The sequence below is a fragment of the Fusarium redolens genome, assembly GCF_020744475.1.
Source record: "Fusarium redolens strain MPI-CAGE-AT-0023 chromosome Unknown BKA55scaffold_23, whole genome shotgun sequence".
In the NCBI taxonomy this organism is placed as follows: domain Eukaryota; kingdom Fungi; phylum Ascomycota; class Sordariomycetes; order Hypocreales; family Nectriaceae; genus Fusarium; species Fusarium redolens.
Window position 1 is genome coordinate 547,027 of NW_025763686.1, and position 23,242 is coordinate 570,268.

The following is a 23,242-nucleotide window of genomic DNA, read 5'->3' on the forward strand; positions in this document are numbered from 1 at the left end:
GCGTGACTAGTTACCAAATGATCTTTTCAGCTGTGACAGAAAGACAACTATTTGGTGAAATCATACGACGCCATTGTTATGGCTTTCCCGTTTAGGATACTCTCCATTCTTCTCAAGAGGGCACTTCTTGAACCAATAGCTGTAGCTCTTGGGAGCAGCGAAAACCTAGTATATCCCATCGTGCTCCATGGTGATCAATTCTGTTCAATTTTACGCAGCTTCGCAACTCAGCTATTGCTTGCTGACTGACTTACTTTTCTTTACACTTTTTCGCAAGGCTTTGAGTTGATCGTTACCATGAGTCTGACACTTGCGCCTTATAATGATGCCATGCGCATTGGGCAAGGGTATGTGTCGATTAAATCGTTAAGTGAATTGTTGCTAACATAGTCGACAGATTCAACTCGTACAGTAGGCATTTCGCACTTGAGTTTGCTTGTCGTATACGGTACTAATCGTCTTGTAGCTCATGAGATTTGTATCGATGGAGCAGTTGTCGTTGACACAGACGGACCACACAGTGAAAACACTCAAGTCCGTACTATCGAGAGGCCGTCGCAGGTAAGTCAACCACCATTTAACAACCCAGGATGTTGCTCATACGATACAGGTAGTTTCGTACTCTGCGAGAGCTGTTGAGAAGCTCAGTGACATCATCCAGACGATGAACGTCTCGTACCCTCATTCCATCAAGAAGGGTAGCGTCACTGTCAGCGGGTCTAACTCGGCCATTGACGAAGCAACCTTCAAATCCGCCGACATTAACATTATTGTCACGGTCAAGGTAACCAATCAGACCACTCTGATCAAGAACAATGCTAGATTTGTTCCCATGAAGAGTATTGACCCTGCGTCTCAAGCGTTCAATGAAGCCTATGGTGATTCCTATATCTCGGGTTTTATCGAGGGCGGAGAATTTACCGGCATCATTTCGATCAAGGTCATTGATCGAAGCAATGTTGATCTGACTGTCAAGAAGATCAAAGCTAGGCTTGATGCTAAAGGCAGCAGCACAGCTACTGAGTTTACTCTCAACAGCCACGATTCATTCTCTTCTAGAGGATCTGCTTCCGTAATGGAGAACACCGAAAGTCACATCCACGTCTCTTGGATGGGTGGCGGACAGATCAAGAATGGTAGGTCCATTATTCCAACTTCGGGAAGGTATTGTTTCTAAATACTCCGTTAGAAAACACACCATGGGATATAGATTCCATCTTCAAAGCGGCCGCCGCCTTCCCTCAGAGGGTTTCTGAGCGCCCTCAGCTCACCTGGGCTATCTTGACAAAGTACAAGTCAAACAGATCTTTCATCGAGTGGGCCAGCAATAAACCCGTCAAAACACTCGAATACGACCAAGTCAGCAGCTATACCGCCGAGCTCTTCGACAGCTACATGGACTACAAAATCCTCCTCAAGTATGTTCAGCTCATTATCGATGATCCGGATAGCTATGAGGCTGTCGGTGAAGAGGACGCCTTGGACACCTCCATTGATACGCTCTTGGGTGTTCGTTTCGCTATGCGCAAAGAGCAAGGTAAGATCATAGAAGCTATATCTGTTCTTAGCCGCGATCCTGGAATTCTTTCGCGTCAGGGTGGATGGGGAAATGGTCAAGCCAACAAGGTATTGAATCGAATTTTGGGCAAGACCGCAGGCCACTCGACCGCCAAGTCTGATCCAGCGACCCAGAAGGGCTCTGCGCAGGGTCAAGAGCACTTTGACTTTTCTGGTCTCATACCAGCTGAGTTTTGGAGGAAATGGATGCCAGTTCCCAAGATCGCCTCCTCAACTTCATCTACCAGAGAAACACCTGCGACATCGAGTCCTTCCGCTGCTGGTTTGTCTGACCTAAACCCTCCGCCTTCAGATGATCAGGATTGGCACAAGCCTTCTGAAGCCGGAACATTGGGTAACAGTGTAAGTACTTTACTTGTGGAGTGTTTTCACTCTAGATATTCCAGACTAACACTTTACAGAGCCGTAACTACGCTTCAGTTTTGCAAGCCAAACTCAATGCTGTCACTAGAGACTTGGAAGCCAAGACCGAAGAGCACGCCGGCCACGCAAAAAGGTTCCAAGACGAGATTGACAAGCTCAAATCCGACAGCGCCAGCGAGTTAAAGGCTCTCAGATCGAAACACAATGAAGACCTCGAGGGTATTAGGAAGAGGCAAACTGATTATGAAACCCTGAAGGCAGGACAACAGAGCGAAATCGAACAAACACTCCAGCGCCTTGAGAAAGAAAAGCAGGACGCCATCGACGCTGTGAGGAACGAGGAACAAGAGAAGTACGACATTTTGCAGAAAAAGCACGATGAGGTAGGAGGAACAATCCAGTCATTGATGGCTGATATGGGAACAAAAATGCAGAATGAGAAAAAGGCTGCCCTTGAGAAGCTCGAGAAGGAAAAGGACGATGCATACAATTCTCTCAAGGAAAACTACGAAAGCTTGAAAAAGCAGCTCAGCGACTTGACAGCGGCAGATGCCACCTTGACCAGCAACAGCAACAGTTTGGCACTAGAGAAGATCTCTTTGACAACTCAGCTACAAGAGAAGACCTCTGCGTACAACAGCCTCAACGCTCTGTACGATACTCTGAAGAAAGATCACGAGTCTTTGATTGCGAAGGAAACAGCGTGGACAAGTGATAGGGCGACGTTGAATGGTCAAATCACCAAGCTCATAACTGACAAGGGTCTCGTTGACGGCAAGAATTCAAAACTGAAGGATATAATGCAGTGGGCGGGACTATACGAGAACAGTCGCATGGACAATTGTTTGCCATATAGTTACAGTGGCTGGACTGTCATGATCATGATGCCACACAGCAGGATGGCTCTGAATGCAAACAACGGTATCTCATCCATCTCGAAAGTTTTGTTCGCAGTTACTGACCTTTCTTAGATCATCATAGCATGGCACACGCCTGGAGCTTCAACATGAATAACGACGATGAAATCTTTCAACTTGCCAAAGCCAATAACCATCCCGACACGCCTTGGACAATTAAGCACAAGGCCACCGGCAGTAAGTAATCTGTCTACTATAATGTCGGCCAATGACTAACTTGTAATCACAGATTTACTTGTATTCCTCAATGGGGAGACCGACTGGCAGGTCCGTTGCCGAAAGGGGGGTGATTCCGGCATCGTCGGAAGAGCAGCGCACTGGTTCATTGGTCGAGGAGCTGCTGATTCCAACACTACATGGGTGTGAGTATAAGAGTGTAGAATGCTCCATGGGAAGTGAAGTTGACAAAACATACAGACTGAAGAACGCTGAATGGCCGAGCATATGCATTCAACTGGTGCATGGATGGGATCAAAATGGGTATGTGTTCATGATATTACGCCAGTAGTAACAAGTCACTAACAGATCTTTAGACGGATGGCGAAATCATTTACATGCACTAATGCTGGTGATGCCAACTGGGTTATTATTCCACTTAATCTATAATTTGAACATCTTGAGCTGAATACACTTCCTTCAGATATTTATTACGTCCTTTTCTATATAGTTCCTAGACTTCGGTGACTTGCGTGTCCTGCGCTAGAACATAGTAAATAAAAGCTTATGCGACCATCCTCAACTTAAGCTTATCCTCTTTTACAATCTCATCCTTCTTAACAAGAAGCTCCTCCATATCCCACGGGCAGCTTACATATCGTCCACCAAGCCACTCCCTACGTTCAGAGGCCAACCACGCAATTGTATCACCAGCTATATCAGGTTGATGAGGAAGTGCATTCCTAACTATTTCAGGCGCTCCTTCAGTAATCTTCGTTTTGATCGCTCCCGGATTTACACAAAACGTCAATAGACCTTGCTCGCCATACTCAACCTGCAGCGACTCAGTCCATCGTAGTACTGCAAGTTTGGAGCTTCTATAACTCCCGCTGCCAGGACGAACGCTCAGGGCGCCTGATGATGATACATTGACCATAATGCAAGAACCATTGGGCCTGGAATGGCTTGATAGCTGCATTGGGAGGAATGCTCGGGCCATGTTGAAGAGGCCTCGGATGTTGACTTCCCATGTTCGCCAGTAAGTTTCTGGATCTGAGCCGAGGAAAGGCTTGTACGGTTCCATGTGTGCAGCATTATTAACAAGTATATCCAATCGCCCATTAAACTCTTTCACTATTGAGTCGTACATGGCCTTGACACTATCCTGACTTGCAATATCAACCTTGTAACCGATAACCACCGGCTCTTGGCGGTTGGCCTGCGTGGCGGACAATTTCAGTTTGTTGATGGCTTCTTCAGATATGCCGTGTAAATCACAGCATGCTATGAAAGAGGCTCCAGCACGGGCAAAGGCCGTAGCAGTAGCAAACCCCACTCCATCTTGATGTGCTGCACCAGTGATGAGGACATGCTTGCCGGTGAAGTCGAGTTTCAAAGGTGAAATGTAGTCATATGATGTTGCGTGGTGGGTGAGTATAAAGTCAGCGCCAGCGGGAAGCTTTGTCACAGTTGACATGATGAAGAAGCATTGGCAGGTAAAGACTTGAAGAGGAATGTTCTGGGGATATGTTATTGGGGAGGCGCGGGATTTGTAATTTGATATGTGCAGATCATGGATGTTAGTGAACAGGTGAAAAGTGGAGGAGGTCGGATGATGTAGGGAGATCGACCTCTCGGCCTTTGATGACCCGACATCAAATCCCTCAACAGATCATAAGCCAAATGAATTCAGTGAGCGTAGATTTGTAAGCAGATTATTACAAGTTGGGTTATTAATTACTATTTCAACGTGATCTCGCTTCCTTTACCCGGCAGTAGGGTGTCTCGACACGAGGGCCACCATAGATGACACAATGGTAATCACGAGATACTTGTTATGTAGTGGTTGTACTAAAGCCAGTGCTGTGAAAGATATGGTGAGGTTGTGCAGGTTGATGTGACGGACGATAACTCTGTTGACAAGGCCGTTATGCATATTAAGGAGAATTTTGGGAAGCTCGATACGCTGATTAACAACGCCGGTATGGCCGCTCTCATTGGCAAGACTAAATGCCTCATCCCATCCTGAACGCCAAATCCAGCAGGTGACCAACCTAAAGAGAATCTGATGGTAGCACCTAGGTATAGGGTAAGTAAGACAAAAGTAAACATGCTGATGTTGACATGATATTGGTTATCAACGGAGGATGAGGTGAGGACTTTCAGCATGTCGCCAGGGTTTTTGGCGATGGGGTTAGTGGGGGCAGAGAAGATGAAGAGTATGGGGGCAAAGAAGCCAAGGATAGGAGGTGAGTTGTTGAAGAAGGTGATTGAGGGCGAGAGGGATGATGAGGTTAAGAAGGTTATTTTCCACCATGGTGCAGTGCAGGACTGGTGATTGAAGTTAGTAAGAGTAGAAAACGCTTGATTTAGTTTTTGATTCTTGAATTTTAGAGTTCCTCTATATTCAAATCTGATAAGCTTCATCTCTTGCTGGCGTGGCTAATGCCAATATTCCTTGGAATCTGGTCGGCAACACTTCCACCTACCTACAGACCACTAAACCTCTTTTAATACGGAAGGTCGAGTGTCCCAGAGCCTGTTTGGACTCCTGTGAGGCGCACTAGCCGTATTAGGTCCGGAACTGGAGGCACCAAGCCGTGTCGGGGCTAGATTTGAGGACCGAAACTATTAACTATACCAATTAGAAGAAATTGACCTTCGAATTACAGTGAACGGGAAAATACATGGAAGGTACCTGGTTTAAGTCATGTCCCACATGCTGGCGACACGGCCAGGTATGAGTATGTTATGTATATATGGAACGAAAGTTGGTATATAGTCAATTTATCCTCGTGATGTGTTGTGACACCCAATATTCTATTTAAGCGGCGCGTTCTTCTCTGTCTCTCCTAAGATCTACAAGAACCAACAATACAACTCTAGCTTCAATGGCTTCGTTTTATCCCCTTCTACGGCTTCTGATTTCCCTTCTAATGGTAGCACCTCTAGGAGCCGCAGAGGATGTCAAATACTTCGTCACATTGTAAGTCTTCGACAAATAATCTATGTTTTACATTGAGTTACTAACAATCAACTAGTGGAAGCTCGACTACTCAAACCGGATTTCGGCTTGATAAGTCCAGACCCTCGGCTTCGAATCCTTTAGGAAACCCAAGCCTGCCCGGATGGACAACCAGTGGAGGATTGAACTGGTTGGGATATCTGATCACTGAGTTCAACGCCAGCACCACCTACTCGTACAACCTCGCTGTTGGCGGTGCCACTACCGATTCAGCCTTAATCCCCCCCTACTCGGACACAGTCAAAAGTTTCGTCGATCAGGTCGATGAACTCCGCCTAGAGTTTGCCACTAATCAGCCCTGGGTTTCTGAGAATTTGCTGGTCGGCGTGTGGATAGGGAACAACGACGTTGGCAATTCTTTTGCTCAAGACAACAAGAAGTCATTGTACCTTCAAACGTCGGCTAAATACATACAGCAGCTCCAGAAGTTATATGAACTCGGGGCACGGAACTTCGTCATCCTGTCAGCCGGCCGTGAGTTTCATTTCCATCACGTCTGCAAGGATCTCAGCTAATGTTTCTATCGCAGCGCAACACTGGACGCCACTTATGATTTCTAAAGGCCCAACATCTCAAGCCAAGCTAAAGAGTGCCGTCGAACTCTACAACCATTACTTGAGAAAGGGATTGAAATCCTTTACATCTCAAAACAAACAGGCCCGCGTCTGGTTTGTTGATTCTGAAAAGGCTTACTTAAAGGCTCTTGATAACGCGGCTACATATGGTGCTCCTAATTCAACCTGCGACAATCCCGATGGGCGGAGCTGCCTGTGGTGGAATAATTATCACCCGGGAACCGCCATTCATCGCCTCTTGGCAGAGGAGGTTGCAGGTGCTGTTGGCGGCCCGTGGTTTTCAGGGGAATCCTAGGTTCTGGCTTTGTTACGCAAGGCCTAGTTGTCACACCCCGTCAATACCGAAACCAACTGGCTAAGAGCACAGTTTTGCGGTCTGAACTTGGGAACAAGTTCAGTGACAATGCGATTATGTGTCCAGAGATACTCTGCAGGATAATTGGATAAAGATGCAAACTCTGCTCCCCATAGTAACCTTTGATCACGAATAGCTGAATACATAGCGTCCATAGCAGAGCAGAAGGAGGTATTTTTACGTTTAGGACTGCCTCAGCATGTGGATGTGGTTAATCTTCTGTCTTAATGCCAACCTGTTGTAATCTGCCTTTTCAAGAGTATATACATAAAAGGAGTACTGATAAATAGGGTTTAATAAGATTCGCTTTATGTTCAGCGTCGGATTTAGCGGCTGATAATGAGGCAAGCCAACATCGACTAATACCACCACCAAATTTCGACGATAAAGTAGAGCAGACATATCTTTATAATGTGATTGATTACGTTTTATTTCTACAGCAATCAAGGCGCTTAGTGGGTAAATAGTCCCAATCGCACTGGGGACGAAGCGCTTTACACAGTCTTGTTCGCTGCACTAGCAAGCTTGATCTGCAGCACAACGGAAAACGGATATACTGCATATATTAGGGCGCCAACACCACAGTGAATCCTTTCAAACTTCACTTCTTGTCCATCTAGAGATGCACTGATGATAGAGATACCACGAGCGCCTGGTCCAGCAATCGCAGGTTTCTGTGTCGACTGAGGTTGGATGAGGACCAAGAACCTCTGTGCATATTGTTAATATTTCTCGAGAAAGGCCTGTATGACGTAGAGCCTTCCGAATCCCGCAGCGCCCAGGAGCCCATTCATAATGGACTGCCCCATCTTGCCAGTTACACTGACAACGGTAACATTCATCTAGAAGAATTTAATTGACTTTTCTTCACTGTAGAGCGCGGCCTTGATTGCAAATGCAAAGAGGATGCTGGATCCCACCAGTTCCGGGAGGCTGGCACTAGTATCTGTTAACTTCCTTGTTTTGGGGGCAGAATATGGTTACAACTTTCAGGGGATTTTGCACTTAAAGTCAAAGCGGCGAAATTGAGTATTAGGTGTTAAAGTTTAAACTCTTCGCGGCTTTCAATAACAGTGAGGGATTCTACCATGCTTGGTGTTTCCTTCTCTTCATGCGGCCGCATAAGCCGCATGCATCCTTCCGCAAGAGCCGACCAGGCGATGGCTGCTCGGTGACAAATATTATAATAAATCTGTATTACATAGTATATCCGCGGTAGGGCCATTCTGGAAACGGTCAGACTCTACATATAATGTCCCTCTAGCCATCCCTGTTACCTTCCCAGGGCATTTCCACAGAAAACACCCTGTCTAAATAATAAGTTTTCCTGGCCTTGTCGGCGTGTGTGCGTGGTATATAATTATCATACAGTAATTATATTATAATACTGGCTGAACATCTGTAATCACGTAGATAGGGACTATCTAATAGTGGGAGACAGAATGCAGCAATTAGACAAATAGTGTCTTTTGTCAGGAGACTTACCAGTCAGGGAAGCAGCCATTCAAGAAAGCTCTATAGAAACGAGAAGTGAAACTTTATTCTTTACCCTGGCTCTTTTTCTTGCTGATTGGGCAAAATGTATGTTCAATGATCTGGAAAATCCCATAGCTAGCTAGAGACATTAAGCAGCATTCTGGGCCTTAACTTACCCTCAAGGGAGCCAGGGTTCAGGGTCAGGTTGAGACAACGGGACAATGCAATATTGTAATAACTCTATTGTGACAACACGTCATTACCGAGTTTGCCGGATCCCAGTGGCCGTGATTGGCAACGTAAGCTCATTGTGGCATTGAAGACGCCGGCCGCATCGTCCGCGTACACGTACGTGCCTACTATAGAGTGAAAGCATTGAGAGTAATATAAATAACCCCTCCATGATTCAAGGGCTTGATTTGGACACAGCATTAAGTACTTCAAAGCTTTTATCTTTTATCTTACTATTTAGGAAATATGTTGAAAAACCTAGCTCTGGCGGCGCTCAACAGCACCCTCGGTGCCACTATGCGTGGTGTCATGTTTGATGGCAGACCTTTTTCGATATCGGTCCAAGATCTTCCGATGCCACGCATCGAGTTGCCCACGGACGCTATCGTGAAGATCACAACTGCAGCCATATGTGGATCTGATCTCCACGCTTACCGCGGATACTCGGCGGCCACGACTCCCTACAACATTGGCCACGAAGCCATTGGGTATATCAGCGAGATCGGAAGCAACATCACCGGCCTGCAGGTCGGCGAATACGTCATCGTGCCAGACACATCGGCCCATGCACATATGCCACTTGCGCCAGAGCCGTTGACCTACTACGGCAACGGACCAGCGCTCTCGCCTGGGCTAGGCGGCCTCCAATGTAAGTAGATTGTAGCGGTGCCTTAACGTGGCGTTGTGAGCTAAAAAGCCGTGTCTGCAGCCGAGTATGTCCGCGTGCCATTCGCGGAAGGAAATCTGATTCCTATCCCTCTGAATAAAACGACAACAAACGCGACTCTCGAGCAGAGTTACGTGACAGTCTCCGATATCTGGAGCACGGCCTGGACCGGCCTGGACTTCTCCGGTTTTGAGCCCGGAGATACGGTCGCTGTCTTCGGTGCGGGCCCCGTTGGCCTGCTGACCGCTTACACGGCCATCCTGCGCGGTGCCTCGCGCGTCTACTCCATCGACCACGTCCCTATGCGCTTGGAGCGTGCCGCCTCGATCGGCGCCGTGCCTATCAACTTTGTCGAATCCGACCCGGTGGCTCAGATCCTCGCACACGAGCCCGGTGGCGTCGCACGCTCAGTCGACTGCGTCGGCCTTGAGGCTCTCAACAGCACCCTCCAGGTAGAGACCAATATCATTCTTAATCAGATGGTCAATGTCACCCGGCTTGGCGGCGGTATCGGCCAGCTCGGCATCTACGGCATCCAGCCGGGCGCGCCGGCCATCGTTAATGACAGCTCCCTGATTCACGACCCGACCTTCCCTATGTCCCTATTCTTTGGCAAGGGGCTGCGCATGCAGTCTGGCCTTGTAGACGCACGGACAGTCGCGCCCAAGTTGATCGAGCTTATCGCCTCAGGCAAGGCGGACCCCAGCTTTATACACTCGGCCACTATAAACATCGAGCAGGCGCCAGAGTATTATCGGCGGTTCAACCTCTCTCAGGAACTGAAAGTATTTATCTCTTTTCCTTAACAGAAAGAAATAAAAAGTATATGCAGGGATATCCATCGCGAGATGTGCCACTCATCTTGCGTGGTGAAGGAGGGGCAAACCGTTCAAGGGTAGCTATATTGTCTGATCAGGGCAATACAGTGGAAGAACCAAGACTTGATTGAGCTGTGTGGCTATTGTTATTTTTCTTACCTCTACCTTTTAACTTGGGCTTTATATTCCTGGTTTTAATTGGTATATGCCTGTATTGTTTACACAATATGCTTAAATTAACTTTATTAAATATAAGATCTATCTTAATTTCTCTAAGCTTTATATTAAATAATAATAATATATATTTTTAACTTATTACTTATATTAAGAAAACTAGGGCATTTTCCTAATCTTATTAACTTGCCCTTAGCTTTTAAATACTAATTATAAGTATTTCTAAATCACATTTACAAATTCAGGACCCTCGGCAAATAGCTGGTTATTGGGTGAAGTACTGTTGATGAGGCCTCGACTGGGCCTGCTAGTATATAAAAAAGGTTTCAAAACTTATGGCATCTGACTGTATAAGCAGAGGGCTCACTCCCTCGTGCTGGTAGCCCCGGAATGGTCATTGAGGCCAACGTACCTCAGGTTCCGTTAATTTACCCTTGAAAGATACCTTGACTCTCTTGATAGTGGCCAAATATCTCCATTTACGACTGGTACTGGGCGGGGCCGCGTTTTCCGCCCACACCCAGCAATGAGGACGGGCGTCTGTATCATACACAAGGTGGAGAGGGTGACTTGACGATGCACTTCCTAGGCACCACCGGGAATTTCACTTGCTCGAGGGTGAACTCAAAATCAATAAGCGTTAATTGACGGACTTGCCCTGTCTGAGAATCCGCTTCGCAACCATGCTCGGTAAATGACACGAAGTGCGGGGATTGCACAACACTATGCCCGAGCAGACCGCGTGACATAATGAGACCCTGGCTATGCACATCCCTGGCGACCGCACCTCACCCTATGAGGCACTCTATATTATCTACCTAGTGTGAATATATACTTGGTAGATTGTACCCTACACTCGGACTATTAACCTTGAGTGCAGCAGGGGTGAGGTCTAGAATAGTTGGGGTTGGAACAGGTGCGTGAACCGTGCACAAAGTTTCCTACATTCCGAAAATAGACTCAGGCGCGGCCGCACCTGTCCGCACCTAATCGTGGTTATGCAGTGTTGACTGCCCGCTCATAAAAGCGATGCTTCCCGATGATTTAGTCGCCGACATTCTTAAGTCTGACCAGCATCAACTCATTGCAGACGGCATCACCCTGAATTTTATAGTCAGCAGCAACCATTCTTATCCCACTCAATATTCTCACACCAAGCTTCCTACCTACTTCTGCCTAGTACCAACATGCCAGGAGATAATCAAGCAAAAGGCAGAAAGGCCGACGAGTCTGAGGCGTTCCCTTGGAGTACTGAGAACCTTCCGAACAAGCTATTCATAAACAACGAGGTATGACGCGAGGTTTCCAAACAATAGTTACAAGTCATTAACGCACTCAGTACGTCGAAGCCAAGAGCGGCCAAAAGTTCAAAGTAGTCAACCCAAAAAACGAATCCTTGGTCTCCAGCGAGGTGCCACTCGCCGGTGAAGAAGATGTCGAAAGGGCTGTGGAGGCAGCCGAGGCCGCATTCCCCGCCTGGCGCCAGACTACGGCGACTACGCGTCGCGACTGCCTGTTGAAGCTGGCGGATCTCATGGAGAAACACCAAGATACCTTGATTGCCCTCACAAGGTTGACCCTGGGCATGCCGGTGCAGCCCTTTGGTGGCATGGAGCTAGGTATGGCTATCAATGCGTTCCGTTATTTCGCTGGGTGGACGGACAAACTCGCGGGAGAATCTTTCCCACAGGACGACGGTTTCCTTAAGATCATTCGGCACGAACCGCTCGGAGTTACTGCTGGAATTGTGCCCTGGAACGGCCCGATGGGCATGACGGGACAAAAAGCCGGCCCGGCCCTGGCTACTGGCAACTGCTTTATTCTCAAACCGTCTGAGAAGACTCCTTTCGCGTCTCTAGCTCTCGGAGCGCTCATCAAAGAGGCTGGCTTTCCTCCTGGTGTCTTCCAAGTCCTATCTGGCGACGGTTCAACAGGTGCCCTGCTTGCTAGTCATATGAGGGTTAGAAAGATATCCTTTACTGGCTCTACTATGACAGGCCGCAAGATCCAGCAGATGGCTGCACAGAGTAACTTAAAACGGGTTACTCTGGAGCTAGGTGGAAAGAGTCCGGCTATTATCTTCGACGATGCGGATATTGATAACGCAGTTAGTTGGTGCGTCAATTGCATCACGGCAAACTCGGGACAGGCTTGCTTCGCGGCTAGTCGCGTCTATGTGCAAGAAGGAATCTACGATAAATTTGCTGCCAAGTATAAAGCCCTCATGGTGGAGAGAGCATCTACAATGGGAGACCCGGATGTGCCCGGAACGCTTGTTGGTCCTGTTGTTGATGCACTTCAGTTTGAGAAGATCAAGGGCTTTCTGGAGACTGGGAAGAAGGAGGGTAAGGTTCTGACGGGCGGAGAGGCAGCTCAGGGGCCGGTGAGTCGTCACTTGAAAGCAATCAGAAACCTAGAGACGCGCGGGACTGACGAACGAGAAATCTAGGGCTACTTCATCAAACCTACTATCTTCGAGGGCGTTCACAGGGACGCTGACATCGTCCGCCAGGAGATCTTCGGACCTGTGGCGGTTCTCAACAAATTCAGCACTGAGGAGGAGATTATCGACCTCGCCAATGATTCCAACTATGGCCTCATGGCGGGTATCTTTACTCAGGATATCAACCGCGCCATGCGCCTGGCAAGCTTAGTGGATTCTGGGAATGTCGGTATTAACTGCATCAGTATGGTCTTTATCAACGCCCCGTTCGGCGGCACTAAGGAGAGCGGGATTGGTCGGGAGAACGGCAAGGACGTGCTGCACGCGTTCACAGAGCCCAAGACTGTGTTTATCAACTTGACTTATTAGCAAGCTTGCGGAATTCGAATGGTCCCGAGCTTGACAGGTTGGCGATCTCTCAACGGCGGAGACTGAGAAAAGATTGAAAACAGGATTTGGCTCATTTTTCCATGCTGCTGCCCGTCGTGATTTAGAGCGGTTGCCGTGCCTTGTCTCGCGGTCCTGTCAATGCCACAGTGATACGGCTCTCATCGGAAGGGCCTGATGAGTGTATAGCAACTATCGGGTGTCAAGGGCAAGGATCAGGACCATCGTGAACAGCTTCATAGTTGCCATAAACTCTAAATCGCAGGCAGCATCCTGCTTCCTAGACGATCAGCAGACTCAACATTAGTACAAGAGACCGACTTTTATCGCTCCTTTAGATGGAAAATCCAGTGCTCATTTAAATCTTGGCTATCCATCCGTACATGCAATATCAGGTTTGGAATTTTTATTACCTTGCACAGCTGGGCTAGTTTATTTGTAGCCGACAAAGGCTACCTGCAAAACAGACCTTGGGAAATGACGCCACGCCCTAATGCTCTCCAACTTCAGCCGATGGACATTCCCAGTGCTGAGAATACTTAAAACTATTAACCACCGCCTCCTCTTCTCCCAGGGCACATCCATCCTTGGCCTCAGCAAGTTTGGGAAGCACTAAGAATCTGGAATGCCATGAACGGCACAGAGATGAACAAGCTACTACAGATAGCGCCATGTTGCCATCTTCTACCAGGTACATGGGCAAGAAGGCTTCCAATACTCGGGGAGTTGCGTCCCAGACGTGCCAAAAGTCCGGGTTTCAAGTTCAATCCAAACACATGGGGATGAAATGATCGTCGGACTTGGGAGATCAATAGCACTAGCTGGATTTGAAGGAGAAGGGGGGCTTCTCGTAGCTGTGGGCGCGTACGAGCTTTGGTGCGGCAAATGCGGCCGCGCACGAAGATTCTAGTATCCGAGTGCCCGAAGGTGCCCCACTCCCCCCCTCCCTTCCCACGCTCTGACCCGGGAAACTGGTCCGCCTTGGGGCCGCCTTTCTGCGGCCGCTGGAAAAGATAGTTGTGACGATTTAGACCTTGCCGGGCAGAGCATGCATTCTGTCGCAGGTCAGGCATGATCTCAACAAGCCTCAGGAAACCGGAACCCAATAGGCGCACGGTCCGTACACGCACGGGACGCAGGGGTCCGTAGCTGAGTTAGCAATAAAAGTATATCCTCTTGAACAGCAAGAGGCACTACTAGAATCTTCTAAGCTATATCTAGTTAGGCTATTGCCTATACCTTTAATACTGGCTAGTTAGTCTAAAGAAACTTATAATATTATATTTAATTAAAGATAAGAAGACTTAGTTAATAAGTTATTAAAGCCCTTAGGTAATAGCTATAATAATAAGAATTTAGTTACTTAAATTAATAATACTATAATAATATAATATCTACTAGAATCCTCTATAGTATTACTAGAGCTACTAGTATAAGTCTTATCTTATTATGCCCTTAAATTAATATATTAATAATATACTATAATAAGGAATGCTTAATATAAAGAGATGCATATTAGAAGTATTAAAGTAAGTAATTTATATTAAAAGATAATTAAATTACTATAATAATATAGGAGAACGCTGTATACTTGGTGCCTAGACTATAAGCAGATAGGCCAGCGTTGTCGGTTATCTAGACCTATTAGAGGCTGGATTAAGAAAGAGATGATGCATATATTAATTGGGACTTTGCACAAAACACATCAACGCTTAGGTGGAAAGTGAGGTAAAAAACAATCCTCGGGAAGTTACTTGTCGTAGTGTGATAGAGATTTGGCAGCGAGCTATCCATCAACACACTGCCGCTGATCATTGTCGTTTCCTGGCCTTTAATCCTTTTAGCACGCTCAGTGGGACACATTCTATGCAGTGACATCAAACTTTATCTCGCCTACATGTTACTCCCAAATCCTTAACTAGTCTTTCCGTACTTCACCAACCTCCCATAGATGGCATTAGATTAGGCAGAAAAAAGCAACCAAAAGCAGGGGAGCCGGGAATCAGAAGCCTCCTTCAAAAACAGAAAGCGAATGTACTCAAGCTGCGGTCCATAATGAGCGCCATCATGGCATCCCACTGCTCCGAGTCGACTGTATCCAGAATTAAGTCATCACTTGTGCCCGGGAAAGCCATATTCCAGCCGACCGCAACCGGTCCTAGGCTACCTTCCGCGAAGAATTCAACGCTACCGACTTGCGGAGCCGTTTCGGGCAATCGTGCTGTATTCCCCAACGTTGCCCGTCTCGCGCCTTGCTCGGCATGGAGTTTTTGGGCTTGGTGCAACAGCCTGGAGACTGGATTCCAAAGCGGATCACTTTTAGCCTCCTCGGGCAGTATGGCCAGCTGATTTTCCACTGCTGTCCAGGCGTGATCGAGAGCCGGACCCCATGGCTGGCTGCAGATATGGCTGAGTATGATGCTGAGCGCGTGCCACGGCACGGAGCTGCGGAGCTGCCATGACCACTGGCGGAACGAGGGTTCAGTCAACAGGTCGGCGGACTGTTCCAGTATGGAAGACGCGCTGCCTATCAGCCACGCGACATGGGCTTCAGCCGGGGGATCCTGACTGCTGCCCCCAGAATGAACGATTCGGTGGGAGAGCGTGGGTTCATACTTGTCAAGAACCAGTCGAATCGCACGCATGAGGAACAGCTGCGCAGGGGTACCGTAGGCGAGTTTGTCGAAGTAGTCTCGGTCGAGACGCCTCGTGGTCTCCCGACACAGCTTCAGCGTCTCCACCAGATCCATTCTGCCCTTCGATTTCAACGCGGACAACGAAGAGCTAGTACGCTGGGTCAGGCGCCAAAGCTCCGACCGGACGAGAATGGGCGTGGTGTCAGTTATCGCATTCCTGGCAACAGGTGGAACCTTCATACTAGGATCGAGGTCGGTATCGTTGGCGTTCGTGGGTAGTTTTGTGTCGAACATCTCCTCGTGGAGAGAGGCCTCAGCAATCTGGTCGGATCCGGAGCGCCCATCAATGAACAAGATATTCCACCATAGTCGCCGTCGCATCTCAATGTTGAAGGGACTCATGCCTGGGAAATTCGACCCGTCGCGGTGCAGTCCGGCTGACACTGCAACCCGAGCGAGCAGACCAGCCATGGACCAGACGTATTTCGGAGACTCCATAGTTTGAATTGTGTCAAGGAAGATGGAAAATGCCTGGATTCCGTCGAGCTCCGTGGTGTTGATGAAGTCGGCGAGGGCGAGTGCGATTTCTGTACCGGTGCGATACCGCGCGACAAGATCAGATTTTTCTGCATGCAACTTGATCTTGACCTTGTCCTTATCAGCCCTCCATGTCATAGGGAAAAAGGGGGGGAAGGGGTCTCGGTTCGCTCACGTCTTCATTACTCATAGAGTTGATAGCGGACATGGTGATGGCGAACACCAATGCCTCCATACCCGGAGTCATCCTGCTGAAATCACCTTGGAGGTCTTGGATTCTCTTCGCAAATGTTGGGACGTGCAACATCTTGCTGTACTGGTCAACATTCTCAATGTAGATTTGCCAGATGATAGGAAGTTGGGAGGGAAACGCGTGAAGATCCTTTAGGGGTACATCTTGTGCCCGACTCTGCCAGAATAAGAAGAGCAGGGAGTCGTCCCGTCTTTGTCTGGTTAGGTCGCGGGGAATTGATCCGTTGGGGGAAGAAGTTTCAGCCGAGTAAATATCTCCTTGCCTGTCGTCATTGTCGAAGACTTGTTTAATTTGGTTGATCTATATGTCCTAGTGTGAGTATAACCAAGTCCGTGGCATGTTGGCTGGGCAAGAGAACTCGGCCGGGAGCCCAGGGGTACATACATCATCACGAAACGCGGCCCAAAACTGATTCCCGATATAGACACTTCCATTCTCATCGACGACGAGACGGCCGACTTCCTCCCCAAGCCTCGCAGTCTTGTCATCCAGCTCAGAACCACGGCCGTCTTTGCCAATCCCTTGACCGACAAACCCGGCACCATCTAACTCGACGGAGCCGCTTTCTGTCGGCCCCTTGACCTGGGCTGCCAAGATCTCCACGACAGACTCTAGACGTTGAAGGCGTGATAGCAAATGAGCCTGCTTTCTTTTCGGCGTCTGGGCGCTGGTGCTGTCATGGCGCATCGATCTTCCAGGGGCGGGGAAGACGCACTCGGTTATGTTTCTCGTACAGCTCAAGCAAGGGCTCTGGCGGTCGCATCGCACCTTACGCCGGCGGCAAGCAAAACAACTCCGCGGCCGAAAAGCAGGCAGTGGAGGCGCTTGGTTTGCCCCGGGTGAGGCTCCAACAGAGTTAGACATGTCAGAGTTGGCCATCTGCAACGATGATCGTTGAGGTTGCGAGAGAGATCGCGGAATTTCTGACGAACAGGCTGGATGAGGGGACTACTTCAGCATGCCAGGCCGGGCTCGACGTGACTCAGTAGAAACGCCAGCTTGAGGCCCCAACGCATTTGCCCCTTATCTACCATGCCGGGCTTGTTCGCACTATAGCATCATTCTGTGCGCGTCAAGAGTTCGGTACATACCGACCTACAATACACCCCTGATACGTAGACTAATCGAATTAGTTGAGGACATGGTGGAATGCCGGAGGATTTAAACTTTTGCCATTATGTAGGTGCTTGGGACCTGTGGGATAGTAGTCCCCGCTAACATGGGCGCTTTCGGCTTTAGGTAGAGCGTGCCCTGATGTGGTGAACTACGGCTGGCCACGGGACACCAGGTTCGCTCTAGAGACCCACTTGAACCGGCGTGGAGCCACACCAGTTAGGACCATCCAACCACCGGCCTCGGTGTCGGATGCCCCCAGGTATGGATGCTGCGGCCGCATGTTCCGCATTGCAGAATGCGGACTTTCTTTTTGGTTTATTCTTCTGGGAAGCTGCGACAACCAGCATGGGGTGGGGAGACCTGGGCGCTGCCAACACTGACAGGCATTGCATTTAATCGGCCGCAAGCCTCAAGCTTGGCAGAGGTCTGGTTGCAAGCCTCAGCCTTCCCAGAGCATTTCTTCTCTCCCCTCCCGTCAATATGGCAACTTCCTCGTCACCGACCTCATTCATCCCCACGAGAGACATCCCGCCGCTTACCGACAAAGTGATTCTGGTCACTGGCGGTACCGCAGGCCTGGGCAAGCAATCGATTTTGGAGTTCGCAAAGCATGATCCTGGGCACCTCTGGCTGGCCGCACGCAATGTTGCCAAGGCGCAGGAGACGGTTGATGAAGTCGTCAAGTCCGTTCCCAATGTCCACATCAGCGTCTTGGAGCTAGACCTCAGCTCTCTCGCGTCAGTTCAGCGCGCCGCAAGTCGATTTCTCGAATCATCGTCTCGGCTCGATGTACTGTTGAACAACGCAGGCATCATGGCCCATCCAGAGGGTCTCACCAAGGACGGGTACGAACTACAGTTTGGAACCAACTTCCTTGGTCACGCTCTCCTTATCCGACTGCTCCTGCCCATCATGCAGCGAACCGCGCTGCAGATGGGGCCGGGGGACGTCCGCATCGTGAGTCTGACATCAGGGTCACATGCTCGAGGGCCGCCGGCGGGGATTGTATTCGACTCGCTCAAGACCGACGCCAGCTCTCTCTCAGCAGTCGAAAGGTATGGCCAGAGCAAGCTAGCAAACATCTTATACGCCAAGGGGCTGGCCAGCAGGATCCCTGATATTCGTATCGCATCTGTAAATCCAGGAATGGTGAGAACAGGTTTGACAAATGTGATGGGCAAGAACAACTTAGCCTATCGTGTGATCCTGTCTGTGTTGTCTCCCATTATGGGGGTCTCGGTTGAGGAGGGAGTCAAGGCACAGCTGTGGGCTTGCACAGCTAAAGATGTTCGGGGCGGAGAGTATTACTCTCGCATAGGAGAGACCGGTAAAGGCAGTCCTCACACCAAGGACCAAAAGCTCGCAGACGATTTATGGGATTGGACTCAAAAGGAGCTCGACGCATTCTTAGCCTCGAGTCAGTCATGATTGGTGGTTGGAGTTTGGACACAAAGTATTCTCGGCAGGAGGACTGTGCAAACGAGAAGGTTTCTCCTGGTTCTGATTATATTTACGAGGCTTCTATAGGCTGCTTGTATCGAGCACAACCCCATAGGCCTCAATGAGAGCTCTCAACTTGTTCCCAGTTGCAACCCCCTCATGTCTAGAACGAAAGAACACAGCATAGCTTGATTTTGACATTGGGGTCCGACATACCATTACGTGCCGGGAATCGGAATAAAACCAGAGTGACTTGCTTTAACTCCGATCCCCCTTCCCTCCGGGCTCAGAGACGCCGACACTCAAGACCCTTTTGAGTTTTAGCTATACGTCAGCAACTGTAATACTTCTGGGCTGATAATGCATCTGTCTTGGGACTATTTGCGTCCCTGCACTCCAGGCAGTTTTGGGCAGGTCACGGCGGGTTCAACAACTCCAAGTTAGTCCGGGGGTTTGTGTGGGAACTTTTCCTACTGCCGTGTGCGGCTGGCGCGGTCGACGCGGGCGCTAATGTTGTCGATAAGTCTGGTGTATTGGATGCGCGGTGCGGACTTTGAACAACTCCGCCATGCCGCCGTCCGGAGTATAACTTTAAAATCGCGCTTCATACGAAAAAGACTTAAATCAGCGACTTAGTGTATATATTTATGTGTGTGTGTGTGTGTGTTTTAGTCTAGCGCAGCGGAGCTTGACTCCCTGCCGACCACCATATCGGAATAACGCATGTCTCGTTCTACTCCGGCGGGCTTCACGTTTCAAACGTCCTAAATGAAGGCAGCTCGGGTCCAGTATCGGTCGCAACTTAAAAGTTGCTCTAAGGCAGCCTTTTAAGTATAAATATTTGGAGCCCCCCTCTGGCCAGATTCCATCGACTTCGAACGCCATCCCAAAATAAGCCAACTTTTCTAACGCCTCCATCGCAGTTGGCATCCACGGCCCTAGCAACAATGGCTCTCTCGCCCGAAGAAACGTCTCAGGGGATGTTGGGTCAGCTACCTAACTCGCAGGCTCCTACCATAGTCCCCGAGAATGACCCAGGCAGCCCTTTGGACTCATCCTTCTTCCCCGGCGAGAAGAAGGAGGCGGAGGAAAGTGGTAATAAGAACAGGAATGGAGCCAAGCAGGATGGCGCAGCATCATTCTTTCAGGAGGAATATCCGACCGGGCCTCGTCTGGCCTTCGTTGTCCTTGCTTTGGTCCTCAGTATCTTCCTCGTTTCTCTGGATATGGTAAGCTTCTACTATGGCCATAGCATACACACCGTACGCTAAGCGCGGCTAGACCATCATAGCCACAGCTATCCCCAAAATTACGGATGAGTTCCACAGCCTGGACGACGTGTCGTGGTACGGTTCTGCATTCTTCATGTGTGTTGGCGGCTTCCAATCAGCATGTAAGTGTGTCTACAATGACGAGCCTTTCCACCTCTGGTCCCCAAACAATATCCATTCTAACCATGTGCATGCATACAGGGGGGAAAGCCTACAAGTTCTTCCCACTGAAGCCTTCCTATCTGTTGTCCATAGTTATCTTCGAAGTCGGGTCCTTGATCTGCGGCGTGGCGCCAAGTTCAACAGCCTTAATCGTGGGCCGTGCTATCGCTGGTGTTGGCGCAGCAGGGATCGGTTCTGGTTCATACACACTGATTGCCTTCTCCGTACCGCAGTCCCGCCGACCTATATTCACAGGAATAATAGGCGCATCGTACGGCATTGCCTCGGTAGTGGGGCCCTTGGTCGGCGGTGCCTTTGCAGACAAGGTCAGCTGGCGATGGTGCTTCTACATTAACCTCCCGATCGGCGGCCTCTCTGCGCTTATTATCATGTTCTTCTTCCGAACCCCTCCGCAGGGGAAGCCCGCTGTCGCCTCCTGGACCGAAAAGCTACTACAGATGGACTTTGTCGGCGTGGCCCTGGTCATGGGCGCCATCATTGCCTATATTCTGGCGCTACAATATGGCGGCCAGACTCACCCCTGGAAGTCTGGCGTCGTGGTCGGTCTGCTTGTTGGCTTTGTACTCATCACCATTGCCTTTGCCGTGTGGGAGTATACTCAGGGCGATCGGGCCATGCTCGCCCCTGCTTTGATACGGGACCGTCATATCTGGACCAGCTCAGCCTTGTCCCTCCTTTTGGCCGGCCCCTATTTTCTGGCCATCTATTATCTGCCCATCTACTTCCAGAGCATCGACGGCACCAGTCCTACCACCTCAGGAATCCGCAACCTGCCACTGATTCTCACCATTACAATCGCCACGATTTCTTCCGGCGCCTTCATTTCCATGACGGGTATTGCGGCGCCGATAATCCCAGTTGGAGCAGCCATCGCAACAGTTGCTGCAGGCTTGCTTTACACCTTGGACATCGGGTCAAGCTCAAGCAAATGGATCGGCTATCAGGTGCTCGGCGGGGTCGGCTGGGGCCTCTCGCTGCAAATTCCCATTATCATCGGACAGGCAACGTCTTCGCCAGAAACATTGTCTTCAGTCACGGCCATCATTCTATGTAAGTCTCTCTGCAGCACCTAACTACTCGTTGAATATCCATCGCTGACAAGCGTTCGCCGCTAGTCTTCCAGACCATTGGGGGGGCCTTCTTTGTTTCGGCCGGCCAGTCAGCATTCGTCAATATCATGCTCAACGTGCTGCCCACCGACGCCCCCGGTGTGAACCCACTCCAACTTCTCGCCACTGGTGCCACGGAGGTCCGCGCAACCTTCCCGACCGATCAGCTTAATGGAATCCTCAGCGCTTATATGTCGGGCATTAAGGGGGCCTTCGCAGTCGGTATCGGAGGCGTTGGGCTTGCTTTCGTGGTAAGCCTCTTGCAAAGGTGGGACAGGCTTAATCGCGAAGCACTGAAGGAGAGTGGCGGTGCAGCCTAGGGAGGTAATGTAAGTAGGTGTTGAGCAGGCTTGGCTCTAAAATGAGAGTTTAGCCGGTGCAGTCGATTTGGGATGTAGTGGTTATGGTAATATGCACATATATTGCTGGTTCCTTTTGCCTTGGTCAGAGCAGGCAGTTAATAGACAAGAATGACCGGGGAGCACAACATAGAAAGAATAGTCACGATAATTTTATTCCATTCAGGCCCATGTTATTCACCGGCAGCTGGACTTGAAGTGTACTATGTAAGCTTAAACAAACTAGTGTATTAACATACAGCGTGCTACTGCGCTTCTCCTGATGAAAGACGTCAGTCCCGCGCATGTGTCCCCTCCACCCAGCAAACCCAGCCCACAGTGCAGCGTACAGATACAATCTACTTGCCTCTTAACTAAATCTCTTTAATTCCGTCATACGAAACGGTCTTCTGTCCATCTCAACTAAACACCTCAACTAGACTCCTCCTAAAAAGTCAACTTTCACACATCCACTCTTAAATCTCGACACTCGGCGCCTCAATCACATGAACCGTCTAGCTGTGAATGAAATACTATTTAAGCTGTTTAACCAACGACGGAGCCTTCTGTCGTATTGTGAGGGAATGAAATGAAGATCTTGAACTCCTTGGTGCTATTGAATCACTCGTAGTACTCGGGGCTGTTCTCGATGTTAATCAGGGCCGACGCGATGAGAGTCGTGTTGACCCTCCCCTGGCGATCAGGTTGACCGTGTCGGGGGCGATGCAGGATGGCTGCACGGGACCAGCCTCATTCTTAAAGCGTATTGATCCAAAAATCACGAGTAGGCAAATCCATGCAAGTTTGGGATGTTCCTGGAGGACGGAGGCGCCGAGAATTTAATTATAGGCACCGACCTCGTCCATGCCGATGCAATCGACGGCCCTCTGGACACCCAGAGGCCCATGTACGAGGACCTGAGTCGACTTGACGAAGTTGATCGGGATAGAACCGATGGAGCGGGCGACCACGAGGCGTTGGTTAACGTGGTCGGCCGAGTAAACTCGGGAGGCGCCGCGCAGCATGGCCTGTAACAGAGTTGGAAAATAGTATAGTACCCGTTGGCTCGAGCCGGGAGGGGGGGCCAACTAAGCAAGCTTAGTTGGGCACAAAACCGTGAGACACACACAAAAGGATGAGACAGATGGATTATACCAAACTTTAGGTGGAAAGGTTACGTAAGAGGGAAAATTC

General features: G+C 49.4%; 8 protein-coding genes across 8 annotated transcripts; 6 read left to right on the forward strand and 2 right to left on the reverse strand.

Annotated features, from left to right (window-relative positions):
* Positions 1 to 37: 37 nt before the first annotated feature.
* On the forward strand, positions 38 to 3,568 carry BKA55DRAFT_626241 (uncharacterized protein). Its single transcript, XM_046196852.1, has 10 exons — positions 38 to 347; positions 398 to 411; positions 467 to 561; positions 611 to 1,136; positions 1,190 to 1,920; positions 1,980 to 2,862; positions 2,913 to 3,035; positions 3,088 to 3,220; positions 3,276 to 3,338; positions 3,392 to 3,568. Exons 1-10 carry the CDS (start codon positions 298 to 300, stop codon positions 3,462 to 3,464), a joined length of 2,691 nt encoding a protein of 896 aa, XP_046043028.1. The 5' UTR covers positions 38 to 297; the 3' UTR covers positions 3,465 to 3,568.
* An 11-nt stretch (positions 3,569 to 3,579) lies between these two features.
* Positions 3,580 to 4,491, reverse strand: BKA55DRAFT_598981 (putative NADP(+)-dependent dehydrogenase; the record flags this gene model as incomplete). The annotated part of the gene is made up of 1 exon (XM_046196322.1): positions 3,580 to 4,491. The coding sequence occupies one exon, from the start codon at positions 4,489 to 4,491 to the stop codon at positions 3,580 to 3,582; it is 912 nt and encodes a 303-aa protein (XP_046043029.1).
* Positions 4,492 to 5,905: 1,414 nt separating this feature from the next.
* BKA55DRAFT_696751 (GDSL-like Lipase/Acylhydrolase) lies at positions 5,906 to 6,909 on the forward strand (the record flags this gene model as incomplete). Its single annotated transcript, XM_046200299.1, has 3 exons — positions 5,906 to 6,000; positions 6,056 to 6,513; positions 6,569 to 6,909. The coding sequence occupies 3 exons, from the start codon at positions 5,906 to 5,908 to the stop codon at positions 6,907 to 6,909; spliced, it is 894 nt and encodes a 297-aa protein (XP_046043030.1).
* Positions 6,910 to 8,973: 2,064 nt separating this feature from the next.
* On the forward strand, positions 8,974 to 10,149 carry BKA55DRAFT_526262 (uncharacterized protein; the record flags this gene model as incomplete). Its single annotated transcript, XM_046188820.1, has 2 exons — positions 8,974 to 9,325; positions 9,386 to 10,149. The coding sequence occupies 2 exons, from the start codon at positions 8,974 to 8,976 to the stop codon at positions 10,147 to 10,149; spliced, it is 1,116 nt and encodes a 371-aa protein (XP_046043031.1).
* Positions 10,150 to 11,522: 1,373 nt separating this feature from the next.
* On the forward strand, positions 11,523 to 13,147 carry BKA55DRAFT_526137 (aldehyde dehydrogenase; the record flags this gene model as incomplete). Its single annotated transcript, XM_046188807.1, has 3 exons — positions 11,523 to 11,624; positions 11,675 to 12,718; positions 12,785 to 13,147. The coding sequence occupies 3 exons, from the start codon at positions 11,523 to 11,525 to the stop codon at positions 13,145 to 13,147; spliced, it is 1,509 nt and encodes a 502-aa protein (XP_046043032.1).
* Positions 13,148 to 15,180: 2,033 nt separating this feature from the next.
* Positions 15,181 to 17,455, reverse strand: BKA55DRAFT_545514 (uncharacterized protein; the record flags this gene model as incomplete). Its single annotated transcript, XM_046190824.1, has 3 exons — positions 15,181 to 16,449; positions 16,514 to 16,891; positions 16,976 to 17,455. 3 exons carry the CDS (start codon positions 17,453 to 17,455, stop codon positions 15,181 to 15,183), a joined length of 2,127 nt encoding a protein of 708 aa, XP_046043033.1.
* Positions 17,456 to 18,187: 732 nt separating this feature from the next.
* BKA55DRAFT_526135 (uncharacterized protein) lies at positions 18,188 to 19,135 on the forward strand (the record flags this gene model as incomplete). Its single annotated transcript, XM_046188806.1, has 1 exon — positions 18,188 to 19,135. One exon carries the CDS (start codon positions 18,188 to 18,190, stop codon positions 19,133 to 19,135), a length of 948 nt encoding a protein of 315 aa, XP_046043034.1.
* Positions 19,136 to 20,127: 992 nt separating this feature from the next.
* On the forward strand, positions 20,128 to 22,030 carry BKA55DRAFT_526461 (major facilitator superfamily transporter; the record flags this gene model as incomplete). Its single annotated transcript, XM_046188844.1, has 4 exons — positions 20,128 to 20,376; positions 20,429 to 20,540; positions 20,620 to 21,651; positions 21,717 to 22,030. 4 exons carry the CDS (start codon positions 20,128 to 20,130, stop codon positions 22,028 to 22,030), a joined length of 1,707 nt encoding a protein of 568 aa, XP_046043035.1.
* Positions 22,031 to 23,242: the final 1,212 nt, after the last annotated feature.

What these genes read in the sequence shown, in the direction of transcription:
- BKA55DRAFT_626241 (XM_046196852.1), top strand. Translation starts at nt 298, where the DNA reads ATGAGTCTGACACTTGCGCCTTATAATGATGCCATGCGCATTGGGCAA. An exon ending in CTATCGAGAGGCCGTCGCAG is followed by an intron (nt 562 to 610) that starts GTAAGTCAACCA and finishes CATACGATACAG; the next exon opens with GTAGTTTCGTACTCTGCGAG. An exon ending in TAAGCACAAGGCCACCGGCA is followed by an intron (nt 3,036 to 3,087) that starts GTAAGTAATCTG and finishes TTGTAATCACAG; the next exon opens with ATTTACTTGTATTCCTCAAT.